The following is an 11,826-nucleotide window of genomic DNA, read 5'->3' on the forward strand; positions in this document are numbered from 1 at the left end:
ACAAATAACATAATAATGGCAGCATGAAAACAGGCTGCATCGTGGAGCCAATCACATTCAAGCCTGGCTGAGTAATTTACTTTGAATGACAACATGATGCTGATACTTAACCTTCAGCTCATTAACAACCTTGTGAATCCTTTTGCTATTTTGCAATTTATCACCTCAAAACCATGAACCGTGGCGCCTTCTGGAGTGCCTTGCCTAATTGATTCCGGGTTACTTTTTGCCAGTGATTCTGCGGCTTCTTGGCCATGGCCATGGACCATGACCTAAATTTGTCAAAAGTGGATGACTTATAGGTTTATGGTTATGGAGGCACGTTGACCTCTAGATTTGGACAAGGAATAATGGGGGGAAAACACAATAGAAGTTATGTTTATTGTGTTCATTTCATGATCAGTCAGTCACAATGAGATGCATTGTTTGTTGAACTTATATGTTGGATTTGTCCACATTTAAATAATCCAAATGCAATTATAGAGTCACAACTAGGCCATTTGACGCGTGCACATTTCAGAGATGGGATTCAGTAGTAGTATTTACTACAATGTGCTTGCAGTCTTTTTTTACCTTAACCTGTGAAACCAAAATATTTAATTCATTAGTTAAGAGTTTTAATACTTCTATGACAATAATTCATCCAGCCTTGACTTGCACTGCTGTAACGTGCTGGCATGCTGGCTGAGTATTCCCGGCATGATTTGTCCTGAAAAAGTCTAACCTCTCCTCATTTGTTATTTTAGTTACAGATATACCTCACTTAGTGTATGTGGCAATGAGTGATGTGCCACTAATGCTGCATTTGGTGTCCTTTTATTTGGTGTCATCGCACATCACTGATGGGGTGTGAATGTGGGGTGAAAATGGGAAAGATTCTTGGCAGCCAGCAATGTTTTTGTACAAGGATGGCTGTCCGTGATGCTCTAAAAAATCATCAACATCATGTTGACTTAACAGACACTTAATTTTGTTGTTTTGTCCCTGAAATGTATGCTAAAATCCCCTCAACTGTGAAGCACAGAAAGATGGCACTGACCTGTGTTGCTGAACTGGTGGTTCAAAAAATAAGGGAAAAAAATGTGTGTTTGTGTCTGAACTGAAAGGTGAACTGAAGCACACACCACTACCAGGAAAGACACATCCCTTGCCGATAAAATGCCTCTGTTTATGAGCAAAAATGCAGAGGCTTGTTTTGAAGGGCTTGGTCAAAAGATATATTGATTGTGTATATTGGCAAACATTCAGACACTTCCCACAATGGCTTTCAACAGATTTATGGAGGTAATTTTTCTTGTCAACATAACTGAAAAAATATACTAAAAGTGAAAAGACCATTTTGAGGGATAAAGTAATGTTTTCTTTATTCTTGTTTCGCTCAAAAATCAAATGCCGGTGATCGAGGCATTTCACTGTTTCAAACAAAACGAAAGTTTAAAGCTGTCAATCATAGAGCCGTTTCTTTGACTTGTAAGAACACAGATATTACACAGCAAGCCAGATCCATTAATCATATTAGTCAGTCTGTCTGAACTCATTTTGCTTAGTCGTGGCAGGTTAGTGTGCTCAATGTGACCTTAGCTGTGTGAAACAACCGAGATAAAAACGAAACAGCAAATGACAAGGAAATAAAAGTGGCACTGAGCCGGTTATATATTTCACCACACTCCACTGAATGCTGGAGACAGGGAAGCAAAAGTGAGATCACGTCTTGAGAGAATAACACTATTGAGTGTCAGCCTTATGCTTATGATATACTGCTTTCTGCAGTGGAGCAGAGACCATTGGAATCTGTAAATAGGAACACGAGACAGACAGAGCGTGGGCTATTTAGCACAGTGCTGAAAGATGACAGTGTCATCACGGTATCATGAAATCTGATGCAAAAAAAAAAAAAAAACCTAAGTCTGACGATCTCAATTTCTGTAAAATAGGTTGTAGCATTCACATTGGCTTCTTGTTGGTAGTATTTCTGCCATCCCGTCACAAACATTTTGTGTGTCCACAACAGATATCCTAGTAGCCTACCTTTTGTGTTTCTTTGCCATCAGCCTGATTAGTCCCAACAGCTAAATGATGACAAACAGTTACATTTTGATTCCAGCAATCTATTGTCACTGAGGTCGTTTATCAGAGCAGCACAATTAATCTGATCACTTATCAGATCCTGGCTTCAAATAAGGTTATGGATTGACACACGCATGCACGCACACACACACGCACGCACATACGCACATACACACATTAACACAGCCTTCAAGCAAAGACAATTTCCTGTCATGGCGACACACTAGATAAAAAAGATGATTTGAATTTGAATTGCATATCAGTCTCTCATCAAAGGATATAATGACAGTAAATAAATCATGGATAGATAAGGCATCCTGCGTGATATTATGCTTACTGTTAAATATCGAGTGTATTGCCGTGGACTTTCACATGCAAAAAGATTTCTAGACCTTTGTTCAAATCTGCCCATTTTTGTTGTTGTTGAGACATAACTATTGGTAAACTAAGATGAAATGAAAATTCAGTAAATATGTCTGTGTGAATCTACTTTATACTTTTTCTGCTTTCTATTTTCATTGAACCATGATGCACAACATTGGCCTCTTTAAATTAATGTAGCATTAACTTAATGCAGACTGAGTTTTGTGACAAGCGTATAGTCAGACATGAGTGGAGAGTTGGGGTTCATATTCTGTCAAGTTTGAACAGCTGTGTTTGTTGGGTTAGGTTTCAGCATAACAAAACATTGTTTATAGCTATCCACTTTCCCACTGTCACCTCATGCCTTGCAGCATGCAATTAACTATTTCAGAAAACGATTCTGCACAAAATACATGGCATTGCAGTTAACATATGTACATTGCATTTAAAGCAATTAAAAAACAATGTAGGCCTATGACAATGCAAGACCATGTAAGCTGTGGTTCAAACACAAGACATTTGGCCACAATCCATGTGGTTGTATATGACACCAAAGAGCCACTGGCCACCTTTATGGCTGTGCAGATGGCGACAGGTCCGCTCCTTAATGCTGTTGTAGGTGAATGAAAAATGAAAGCTGTTACGCATCAAAGAGCAGTGGCGGCAACTCACAACTGATCAGTCCTATCCCTTATCAAACCTTTATGGACTTTTATGGGCAAGGTCATAGAAAGAAAAAGAACTAAAGCATTGTTCTCACACTCTCTTTTTTTATTTTGACACACATCCTTTGTCTTTGCAACCAACCCCGGATGAGCCATATCTCTGATCTTGTACAGAAACGAAAAAAAATCCAAAGAAAATGCTGAAAGTGGGGTGACCCCAAAGTCTTACAGGTTTCCCCTAAGTGATTCTCAAACTGTGGGCCGGGGGCCACTGCAGGGCCACAAAGGTGTTCCAAGTGGGCCCTGAAATCATTGTCTACAAATCTAAATAATATTTGTTGCTGTGTTGCTGTTGACTATTCATTTGAGTTGTATTGTTTATTGGTCCAGAGGTGGGCACCGAACATTTGTCAACATCTCAAGTGGGCCCCAAGTTGGAATATGTTGGGATCCCCTACACTATGAGCTTCCCTGCATATTCAGGTAAGGAGGCGGTACCAAGAAGGTGTCTTCAGGAATTGTGCCAAGAGGAGAGCTTATAAAGTGAGAGTGCATACCCTGCAGGCTGTCTTTACAGCAGTTATCACAGAGACAGACCAGCAAAAAGCACTTGAACCACCTTCTCAGAGGTAAGACTTGCGGAGCATGGTACACAGACTACAGGTACTTGATTATTGGATAAGGGGTGGTGGGGGTGATAACTTGTAAAATGCACAAATCCTGTAATTTCCTCCTCCAACAGGATTATAGCCAGCAAGCATTGACTGTGTTTGTATTATTGTCGCTTTAGCTTTACATGGGTAGCATGGAGGTTGAGTGTTAAAAATTACAACATAATGTTGCATGGGCGATTTATGTATAGCCTATATCCCTTTTAAGATGTGTTGTCAATTAATGCTGTTTAATCATTTCAATTTACAAAGTCTCAACACAGCAAATGAGAGAGATTATGGAGCTGTAAGAAAGATCATGACCTTTTTTTGTTCTCTGGGACTCCTCTCTGGGATCACATGCTTACATTCATTTCCCTCCACAACACTGTGATCTTGGATTAGAGGAGAGAAGAGCAGTCTCTCCCACTCCGAGTGCTTCTCATTACAGTTGTAACATTTTAAGGCACCAGTTCAAGGTCCAATGTAATGGCCATTTCAGACAGGCTGGATAGAAAGCACACTGGACCTTACTTACATTGTTACTGAATTGATGTTCAATTGACGAGAACGGAAAGATCAAACAAGTCTCTCTTGCTGCGCCACCACCAACCTTCCTTCACATCTCTCTCTCTCTCTCTCTCTCTCTCTCTCTCTCTCTCTCTCTCTCTCTCTCTCTCTCTCTCGCTCTCTCTCTCTCTCTCTCTCTCTCTCTCTCTCTCTCTCTCTCTCTCTCTCTCTCTCTTTTCTCCTTTCAGCAGATTTTACCAGGACGATCTCACTTCAGTTGTGAATCTGACTCAGCCATGAAGTTCATCACACTTATCTTTCTCATCGTCATCACATGTTTGTGCATGACCTTCTCACAGGGTAAGAAACAACTATATTTTTGAAAATGTGTTTGTGATACACAGGGTGGGCACCAGAAAATTACAGAGCTGTTTAAGTGAATGCTGATTGCTTAAATGAGAGGATTGCTTTGATGTGTTGCTTTTAGCTTCACCTTATTTCTGTATTCTACCCAATTCAGTGTTGTGGTGGAAAATTGTTCTTTAACTTCTCTCTTATCATAGTAAGTGCCTATTCATGCAACTATCGGTGTATGCTTGAGCGTGGGTGTTCCACTGTTTGCCTTTGATAGCCTTTATGTAGACCTATGATGATTAACCTGTAACAACTGGACAGAAGTGGGGCAAGCAATAAGATAGTTACACAGGTGTGGCTATTTTTAAATGCAAACATTTTTTTGTACATTTACGTGTAAGCACGACATGTGGATAAAAATAAAAACACCATTGTGACAGGTGCATTTTAGCCACCCAAATGAGATATTTTTAAAACCGGAAATTCTAAAACTGAGTTTACTTGTAGGCCTAAATGAGAGGCCAAAACCAATGCATTTTCAAAAATATCCACATACATGTAAACAGCTTCTCAATTTGATGCCCAAAGCAGTCCAGTTCCTTCAAAAGACTACGAGGTCACCTGTGGAAAATTAGATATGTAGATGTAAATGAATTACTGGTGTATTGGTGGGAAATCTGTCCATGTATGCTAACAATCAGGGCTCTAAATTAACACCTGCCAACTGGCCAAATGCTGGTGAAATTTCAGTTTGGCTGTAAGAAGAGACCAACTTACCAGCCACTTTGACCCATTAGTGAGTGTGTGTTTGCCTAGTAAAATGAACATCTGCTAGCCATTTTGGCTGGTGATAAAGAAAGTTAATTTAGAGCCCTGCTAACAATGTTTCAACATTATGCTGTTAAACGTGTGGGCAGGTTCCTATGAGGACTGCTGTCTGAAGTATGTGACGAAGTTAAGGCCCTCAATGCATAAAATGGCCCGGAGCTACCGGATACAGAAGCTGGATGGTGGCTGCAACATCCCTGCTATTGTGTGAGTTCCATGAAATCCTTTATTTCAGTGTAATGAAGATAATGATCATGATAATAATAGCCTAATTATAATAAGCTAACTATCAAAATGTAAAGGTCACAAATCTGGCAGTAGTCCAGGGCATCCCAAAAAAACTGAATGATTGTATAGTGGTGGTCATTTAGTTTTATAAAATTGTATAAAAAGTGTAAAAATTCATTGTAACACATTACATTAACTACCCCTAAAAATTGTATAGATGCCTTATAAATAAGGAACTAATTATCAACAAAACATTTACAAATGTTTGTAAATTAGTAAGAAGTACATTGTTAATACAAGTTAAATACTAAGCAGGCACATATAAAACTGCACATTTAAAAATATTTGTAAATGTGTTGTTATGATGAATTCATTTATAAATGTTTGTAAACCTTTTTAGGGGATGTTATTCTTAATCTTACCAAATTCAGAGGTAATTTTATTGCTTTGTTGCCACATGTTCTCAAGATGTCATTTTTCAATTCTTTTATCACCAACCATTCTAAAAATGATTATTGAAGGTCATGAGAACATAAAGTCCCAAGTTGGTGACAAAACAATTAAAGGAAAAAAAGTGAAAATGAAAGAAATAAAACATAAAAAAGGGAAAATCTGCTGAAAGGAGGTGGGAGGTAGAGAGAGAGAGAGAGAGAGAGAGAGAGAGAGAGAGAGAGAGAGAGAGAGAGAGAGAGAGAGAGAGAGAGAGAGAGAGAGAGAGAGAGAGAGAGAAAGAATGAAAGAATGAAAGAAATTCTAATCTAATTTAGTTTGGTTGGACTTGGTGAAGTGGTGAGCATGTTTTGTTAAAGGGACATCTGGGTTCCTTCCCCCTGGACTCCTAGACGGGTAATCTGTCATACAGGGCTGGTGGCCCGACACTCCGTAGGGGTTGGCTTGTGTGTGTGTGTGTGTGTGTGTGTGTGTGTGTGTGTGTGTGTGTGTGTGTGTGTGTGTGTGTGTGTGTGTGTGTGTGTGTGTGTGTGTGTGTGTGTGTGTGTGTGTGTGTGTGTGTGTGTGTGTGTGTGTGTGTGTGTGTGTCTTTCCCTTAGAGACTGGGCGACTGTGTAGATGGGGCAGCTCGTTGGTCCATCTTTACATAGGCCTAGTACAGTGGACTGAGCTTAATCATAACATAGTAGAAAATCAGGGGGGCAGTGTGAGGGGGGTGGTCTATGCCAATAATGGCCTGGCAGTTTTTTGATCCCAGTCCAGCTCTGTAATGTGCAGTGTCTTCCCAGGTTTTCCATGAAGCGGGGGAAGATGTTCTGTGCTGACCCAAAGGCAGCATGGGCGCAGAAGCTGATGAAGCTGATCAACAGGCACAACAAGAAGGTGATGATAACCTCAACATTCATTCAGCACACTTGATTTCATTCAAATATTTTGTTTGCTTGTATTAATTTATTTGTTTTGTGTATACTTGTTTTGTTGAAGGCCATCAAAGGGTGAAGGAGAGACTATCCAACAGACAACAGGAGAGAGACAGAAGCGGAGAGAGCGAGACAGGGCGAAAGAGCAACGATGCTTTCAGCTCCACTCTTTACACCTTCACAATTTTTCACTGCAATCGGACACTCCTACATGATGGGCTGTCTAAATGGGATCCCTCTCGCCCCTGGCTCTTCACTGCTTAGCTCACACCTAGCCTTCGTAAATGCAGCTGAGACGCAAAAACAGTTCAGTCGACTTTTCTCAAAATGTATTTTTTGCACATTAAAATGCACTGACACTAGTCTACACTCATAGGCGGGCACAGATGGGGATGAGGTGGTGCTAAAGCTGAACAAACCTTTGATTGGTATTGAATTCATGTAACAAAATGATTTATGACAAATTATTCAAAAGAAACACAACTGTTTTGTACTTGCACCTCAGCAGCTGGTTTGCTGTCACCTCCTGTTGGGTACAGACAAGAACAACAGCAACTTTAATAGGGCACTGTCATACACATAACTTGTTTGTATATTGATGCTGACAAGGAACCAGAGAGAGAGAGAGAGAGAGAGAGAGAGAGAGAGAGAGAGAGAGAGAGAGAGAGAGAGAGAGAGAGAGAGAGAGAGAGAGAGAGAGAGAGAGAGAGAGAGAGAGAGAGAGAGAGAAAGAATGTGACAGAAAACGTAACTAATCTAGTCATTTTTCAACACTGTGTTATCTTGTGTGTTACTGGCTATAAAATTCCCCCAGTGTCAGTGAGAGCAGTGTCTCACAAGACAGATCAGGGAGGATTCTCTTGTTCCCAATCTGCAGACTCCTCTCCATTCCTCTGCTCTCCACGGACACTGATGACATACGACAGGGAACACAACAAAAATGTATCTCAACAAGTTAACCAAGGGTGTTCTTTCACTTTTCAGTGTTCTGAGTGTATACAACAGGTGCAAATTATTTCTAGCAATCAGTAGTTTGGGGAAATCATGTTGTGGGTGATTAAAATAGCTTTTGAAGTGATTTCAATCAGATCAGATTTCAATGCATCGCGTGTTGTGTATCCCAGCTTATTAATTATCATTCTTAATAACTGATAATTCTATGACATTATAATTGAAGTCTGTCACAAAATGCAGTGTAGAGAGACAACACTAAACCAACAATATGAATGTTATATGCTGCTTTAAATCAGCGGAGTGTGTTGGCAGGATACCCTTATCCTTTATTATTATCCTCTATAGGAATGTGCTACAGCGAGTGCAGCTTTTGACATATTTAAAAGGTGATGCCAAACTTTACTTTATCCGTCGGAAGTTAATTGTCAGGACAAAGGTCTCTGCAACCCTTGTCGTGTCTTATTGATTCACTGTAGGTACTGTTAGGTGTTATCTTGTATTTCCCACAGAAGTGTGTTGTAGATAAGACTTTTTCACACATTTTTTACCACTGTTTGTAAAAAAATAAATAAAACTTCATACCGTTGAGCTAATTGTCCTCCAAGTCATTGTAACCTCGCGTTCACCTTTTGGTCTAAATAGGTAGACCCATTTTGGGCCAGTACAGATTGTGCTTAATGACTCATGTGACTGTTTGCTCAGCATTGGTTTGCACCATTTCCCAACTCAAGCCTGCCATGCCGGGCGCTATGTGAGGAGAAATGTGAGAGAGCATGACCACCTATCGCTCCAAGACATCACTGAACTATGAGAAATACTGAACCCACAGGTACAAGCAGGTGCAGCTTCTTTCCTGGTCAAGCAAACATATAGACTATGCACTGAAATGCTCTCTCTCTCTCTCTCTCTCTCTCTCTCTCTCTCTCTCTCTCTCTCTCTCTCTCTCCCTCTCTCTCTCTCTCTCTCTCTCCAACAAGACAGGGCAGAAGATAATGAATGACAGAGCGAGAGAAATTCATAGACATACTATTACAATGCTCACACACGCAAAATCATTTTCACATTGACATTATGCAGGTGTATGCATACACACACAAACACGTGCTCACACATGCACTTTGCATCTGCACACCCACTACATGCAAGCACACACACACACATGCGCATACACACATACATGCACACTGCACACATATGCTTGCACATACGCGCGCGCGCTCGCTCGCACGCGCGCGCGCACACACACACACACACACACACACACACTACAAGAGAGAAAGAGAGTGAGAGCATTAGTGAGAGCGTAACGTGTACATTTCTGTTGACAGCGTGCATGCTTGTTCCTGCCCTGCTGTCTGTGGTGTCATATTTTGAAGAGGTAAGTAATGGGGTAAAGTCCCTTTTTTTCAACCCGAGCAGACTCCTACATTTCCCGCACATCCACCAAACCTGTCTGGGCCTTGTTGGCCGCAGTGATAGAGATCTCACTCGATCATGTGCATGGCTCCCCAAGTGATTAATAGCCTCAACCTCTTCTGCCCCCAAACCAAAAACTAAAACCAAACCCCTTGTCATACCCCACTCCCCATCTTCTGTCATACCCCACTAATGCAAACAAGCCCTTCTGCCTGCTCACCTTCCTCCATGCTCCAAACCACCCAACTCCGCACCCCCTCCCATGCAAAACAGCTCCAGGCACAACAGCAAGTTTGTATTCTTCCGGCTGCTGTGCCTCCTTGCCTTGACCGCGGTAAATCGTCTCTTGATTACCTCGTGTTTCCATCAACATACTTAGACGCAACCTGTAATACAGCCAGTAATAAGTCATGACATTAAGCTGTCATTGGCTGTGTCATTATCTGATATTTGCAGGTGCAAGCAACCTCAGCACATGTATGCAGTCTCCTTTACCTTATGCCCATGCATTGATGCAAAGCACAGAGTGAACTAATGGATATTTTTTCAAGCAGCAGTGGTGTGTGCGTGTGCGTGTGCGTCTTAGGGGTATAATCAGTGATGGCAAGGATGATGAATACACAAAGAGACATTTTTTTTCTTCATATTGTGTTTAATACCATTGGAGTCGGTTCTGAAGTAGGGCAGACAGCGTTGAAAAGTGGGTCAAGATCATCAATTACTATAATTGCAATAGAAAGATAATTGGAGGTGCTAATGCAAGCAACTTATGCTTGCAGTCTTGCTGGCCTGCAGTTGTAGAGTTGGAGACTTGTGCCAAGATGGCAGTGAGTCAGGTTTGCTTTGTCAGAGTGTCATCCCACAGTACTTCCAATACCTGGGCGGCAGCCATATAGTAGGTCCTTCTATCTGATAATAAGTGACTGGCAGCTGCCTATGCGCCCCATGCTTTCACCTATTGACACTGAGTGAGTGGGTGTGGAGAAATGGTTTTGAAAATCTCTCTCCCATAAGCTGGTAGTAATGAGAGATTATACTGATGACTGGAATTACATAAAGCCCACACAGAGACATGCGCGACACACACACACACACACACACACACACACGTGGGCGCGTGCGCGCTCTCTCGCACACACACACACACACACACACACACACACACACACACACACACACACACACACACACACACACACACACACACACACACACACACACACACACACACACACACACACCCTGCTTAAGGTCTTTAAACAACTGAGTGCACGAAGAGCAAAGCATTGGAAAAATAAACAACTCTTATCAGTTTTATTGTTTAACTCAAGAACCGACAAAACTACAACTCCTTACTCTTTCCGGGTGTTAACTGCCCCTCATTTCATGTTTATGGACTTATGGACTGAAAAAAGAAAAAACAGTAAAATCGAAAAGGAAAACTCTTGTCTTGTCAAATCATTTTGAGTGGAATCTAGTACCTTAAACCAGCAGAAGTCACCATTCATTTCACAAGTTGGGGAAATTGCACCGAGGTCAACCAAACCAAAACTCAAACAAAACAAAACCAAAGCAAGTGTTATAATTATCCATTTACACAGTGAGGTGAGTTTTAGTATCAATCAGTTCAGTCAGTAAAAAATAAAAGTATTTGAAGGCAGTACCTGTTGCTGTCTCAAGCAGTGTGCCTGCATTTTGGTTCCATTGAAACGGCAGTTCCCTTTTCGCTGCGGTTCCTTTATTAAAACTAATTGTACACATTTTATTGTTTACATAGGTTGTTGTCAGCAGTAAATCAAATATTTATAATTATATAGATAAATAGATCCTTTAACCAATCAATCACTAGGTAAATAAATGAATACAGTAAGTGACTGATGACAGAATGTAATAATGATGATGCATTTTTAATGCCTTGTCTTACAGTAACTGATTGCCTTACAAATATCAAATGAACAAAAAATAATTTGCGTAATACTTTTCGCAATAGTTTGTCTGTCCGTATATCAGCCTGTATCTCTCTTTGTTTGTGTCAGTCTCTCTGCCTTCATTTCTCTAGTTAATCTGTCAGCGTCTCTCACTCTTTATCTTCCATTCTCAGGACATCTAACCTGTGATTCATCCAACCCATTACCTGAGGGCTTGCATTAGTCTGACATTGAGTGGCAGAAAAGAAAAGCTCAGCAAAGCACAGCAAAGGAAAGGAAAGCACAGTACAGGACAGCACAGGTGGTACATTTCAGACAGGCCCCAATGGCTTTGCTCTGTTCTGCACCAGACAGGCCTTATAACAGGAGTCATGCCAGGGCCCAGAAGTGAACAAACACAGCATGGCTCTGGGGATGTTGACACAATGGAAGAAATACGGCGGCAGGTGAAAACCGGGGAGGCGGCCCACCCTTGTACCCAACAGTTTGAGGA

At 41.1% G+C, this 11,826-nt stretch overlaps 1 protein-coding gene across 2 annotated transcripts; it reads left to right on the forward strand.

The window, feature by feature from the left end:
* The first annotated feature begins 3,669 nt into the window (after nt 1-3,669).
* Nucleotides 3,670-8,577, forward strand: ccl25a (chemokine (C-C motif) ligand 25a). 2 transcript variants are annotated; one of them, XM_063220168.1, is made up of 5 exons: nt 3,670-3,724; nt 4,507-4,615; nt 5,527-5,644; nt 6,904-6,997; nt 7,100-8,577. In XM_063220168.1, the coding sequence occupies exons 2-5, from the start codon at nt 4,552-4,554 to the stop codon at nt 7,112-7,114; spliced, it is 291 nt and encodes a 96-aa protein (XP_063076238.1). In that variant the 5' UTR covers nt 3,670-3,724; nt 4,507-4,551; the 3' UTR covers nt 7,115-8,577. The 2 variants fall into 2 exon arrangements, with proteins under 2 accessions (XP_063076238.1, XP_063076239.1); XM_063220169.1 differs by having other exon boundaries at nt 3,671-3,724; nt 4,504-4,615.
* The last annotated feature ends 3,249 nt before the right edge of the window (nt 8,578-11,826 follow it).

Source organism: Engraulis encrasicolus, chromosome 16, assembly GCF_034702125.1.
Source record: "Engraulis encrasicolus isolate BLACKSEA-1 chromosome 16, IST_EnEncr_1.0, whole genome shotgun sequence".
Classification (NCBI taxonomy): Eukaryota; Metazoa; Chordata; class Actinopteri; order Clupeiformes; family Engraulidae; genus Engraulis; species Engraulis encrasicolus.

Excerpts from the sequence above, each read along its gene's own strand:
- ccl25a (XM_063220168.1), top strand. The coding sequence starts at position 4,552 with ATGAAGTTCATCACACTTATCTTTCTCATCGTCATCACATGTTTGTGC. Across the intron at positions 4,616-5,526 it reads GTGCATGACCTTCTCACAGG|GTTCCTATGAGGACTGCTGT; the intron begins GTAAGAAACAAC and ends ACGTGTGGGCAG. Across the intron at positions 5,645-6,903 it reads TGCAACATCCCTGCTATTGT|GTTTTCCATGAAGCGGGGGA; the intron begins GTGAGTTCCATG and ends GTGTCTTCCCAG.